The 1,991-nt window shown below is 49.5% G+C and overlaps 1 protein-coding gene across 1 annotated transcript in view; it reads right to left on the bottom strand.

Annotated features, from left to right (window-relative positions):
* The window catches only part of LTO1 (LTO1 maturation factor of ABCE1), a 7,667-nt gene extending 6,480 nt beyond the window's left edge, over positions 1 to 1,187 (bottom strand). The window contains exon 1 of the mRNA XM_045297140.1: positions 1,114 to 1,187. Within this exon, the coding sequence (XP_045153075.1) occupies positions 1,114 to 1,187 (74 nt within the window). The remainder of the gene's footprint in view (positions 1 to 1,113) is intronic.
* Positions 1,188 to 1,991: the final 804 nt, after the last annotated feature.

The following is a 1,991-nucleotide window of genomic DNA, read 5'->3' as shown; positions in this document are numbered from 1 at the left end:
AATCAATCGTTGCTTTTAGGGACCCTCAAGTTGACTTCGACTCACGGTGACCCCACAAAGTCCAACAGAATGAAACACGGCGGTCCTGCGCCGTCCACACTTTTGTTATGATGGAGGCCAGCGCTGCAGCCGCTGTGCCCACCCATGCCCATGAGGGCCTTCCTGTCTGCCTGACCCTCTGCTTGACCAAGCATGATGGCCTCTCCAGGGACCGGCCCCCCTTATCAAATGTCCAAAATGCCTGATTTGAAGTCTCCTCACTCTCACGTCTAAGGAGCAAGGCTGCGGCAAGGACTTCTTCTGAGACAGACTTGGCGATTCTCCTTGCCGTCCACAGTACGTTCGATATTCTTTGCCAGCATAATTCAAAGGACTATATGTGCTAGAAAAGTCAACACTATGGATTCAAATGCCTAGTTGTTAAAATAAAGCTATACAAAGACTACACACACACACACAGAAAGAGAGAGAGCGCCCCATTTGTTCCTTGGCTTGGTTCCTAAAATAAATTTTTTTTCCAACGAGAACTGTCTTAATACTGTTGACTCAATTCTGACTCAAGTCAAGCTTGTGTTCAACCCGAGGAAGCACTGCTCCGTCCTGCGCCCCGCTCACAAGTGGTAAGTTGGAGCCCGGTCTTAACATCAAGGCGTAAAGATTTGCTTGTCTTTCTGCGAGTCATAGAACTTTCAACGTCCTTCACCCAAACCACACTGCTCACTGTGCGTCCTGCCCGCATCACTCACAACGAGAAGAAAGAGTTGCCAACATACATCAATCACCCGAACGTGGAATGTACAACATAGGAACCCAGGAAGGTTGGGAATCATCGGGAAGACGTAATACATCTCGGTATTGAGGCATGTGGCTCGTGCTGGCCAGGCAGTTCCGGCTCACAGCAACCCCAGCCCAACAGAGCCCAGCACGGTCTGGCCCTGGGCCACCCTCACAGCTGTTCTTTTGTCCGAGCCCAGGGGGGCAGTGACTGTGCCCACCCGCCTCACTGAAGGCCTTCCTCTTTGCCACTGCCCCTCTACCATGCAGGACGCCTTCTCCTGGGACCGGCCTCCCCTCACAAGAGGTCCAAAGTACATGAGGTGAAGTCTTGCCAGCCTTGTCTCTAAAGCACGGTCTGGCGTACTGCTTCCAAAGCCGTTGCTCTCTCGGCTGTGCACGGCACTTGTCATATTCCCGCCAGCACGGTGATTCCCGTGCATCGGTTCTCCTCCGTCTTCCTTATTCAATGCCCAACTTTCACATGGTGCAACGGACTCGGGTTGGCCATTTTTAATTGGGCGATATATGGTGCATCATTCCAGGAACGACCAATTCAAGGATGGGTGTCACATTCATCCTTCAACAGAACACCTTAAGAACCATCTTACCAATATCTACAAGTAACAGCAGGTGATATAACTATTAACCCAACTTACCTACCAACCGCTAAAACTCCCAAACCAAACCAAACTCACTGCCATCGAGTGGATTCCAACTCATGGTGACCCTGTAGGACAGAGTAGGACTCCCCGCTGTGAGTTTCTGAGACTATAACGCTTCACAGGAGGATCATCTTTCTCCCTCAGAGAAGCTGCTGGTTTCAAACTGCCCACTTTGCCTTTGACAACCCAGCGCATAAACCATTCCACCCCCAGGGCTTCTGCCACTAAAGCTAGTGATGACATAAAAGAAGTAGTGTGAGCATTCATTTCTTCATGAGAAAGACAGGACTTTCTACTCCCATAAAGAAAAATCATATCATTGTGTGCTCACCTTCCCGACATGATTGCTGAAGACAAAGCAGGTGCATAAACAAATGTGGTGAAGAAAGCTCATGGTGCCCAGCTATCAAAAGATATAGCATCTGGGGTCTTAAAGACTTAAACAAGCGGCCATCTAGCTGAAAAGCAACAAAGCCCACATGGAAGAAGCACACCAGCCTGTGTAATCACGAGGTGTCGAAGGAATCAGGTATCAGGCATCAAAGAACTAAA

The sequence above is a fragment of the Echinops telfairi genome, unplaced genomic scaffold, assembly GCF_000313985.2.
Source record: "Echinops telfairi isolate 266 unplaced genomic scaffold, ASM31398v2 ScPeMD7_7417;HRSCAF=8455, whole genome shotgun sequence".
In the NCBI taxonomy this organism is placed as follows: Eukaryota; Metazoa; Chordata; class Mammalia; order Afrosoricida; family Tenrecidae; genus Echinops; species Echinops telfairi.
Note: the sequence above shows the minus strand (reverse complement) of the source record. Positions and strands in the feature narration are given on the sequence as shown.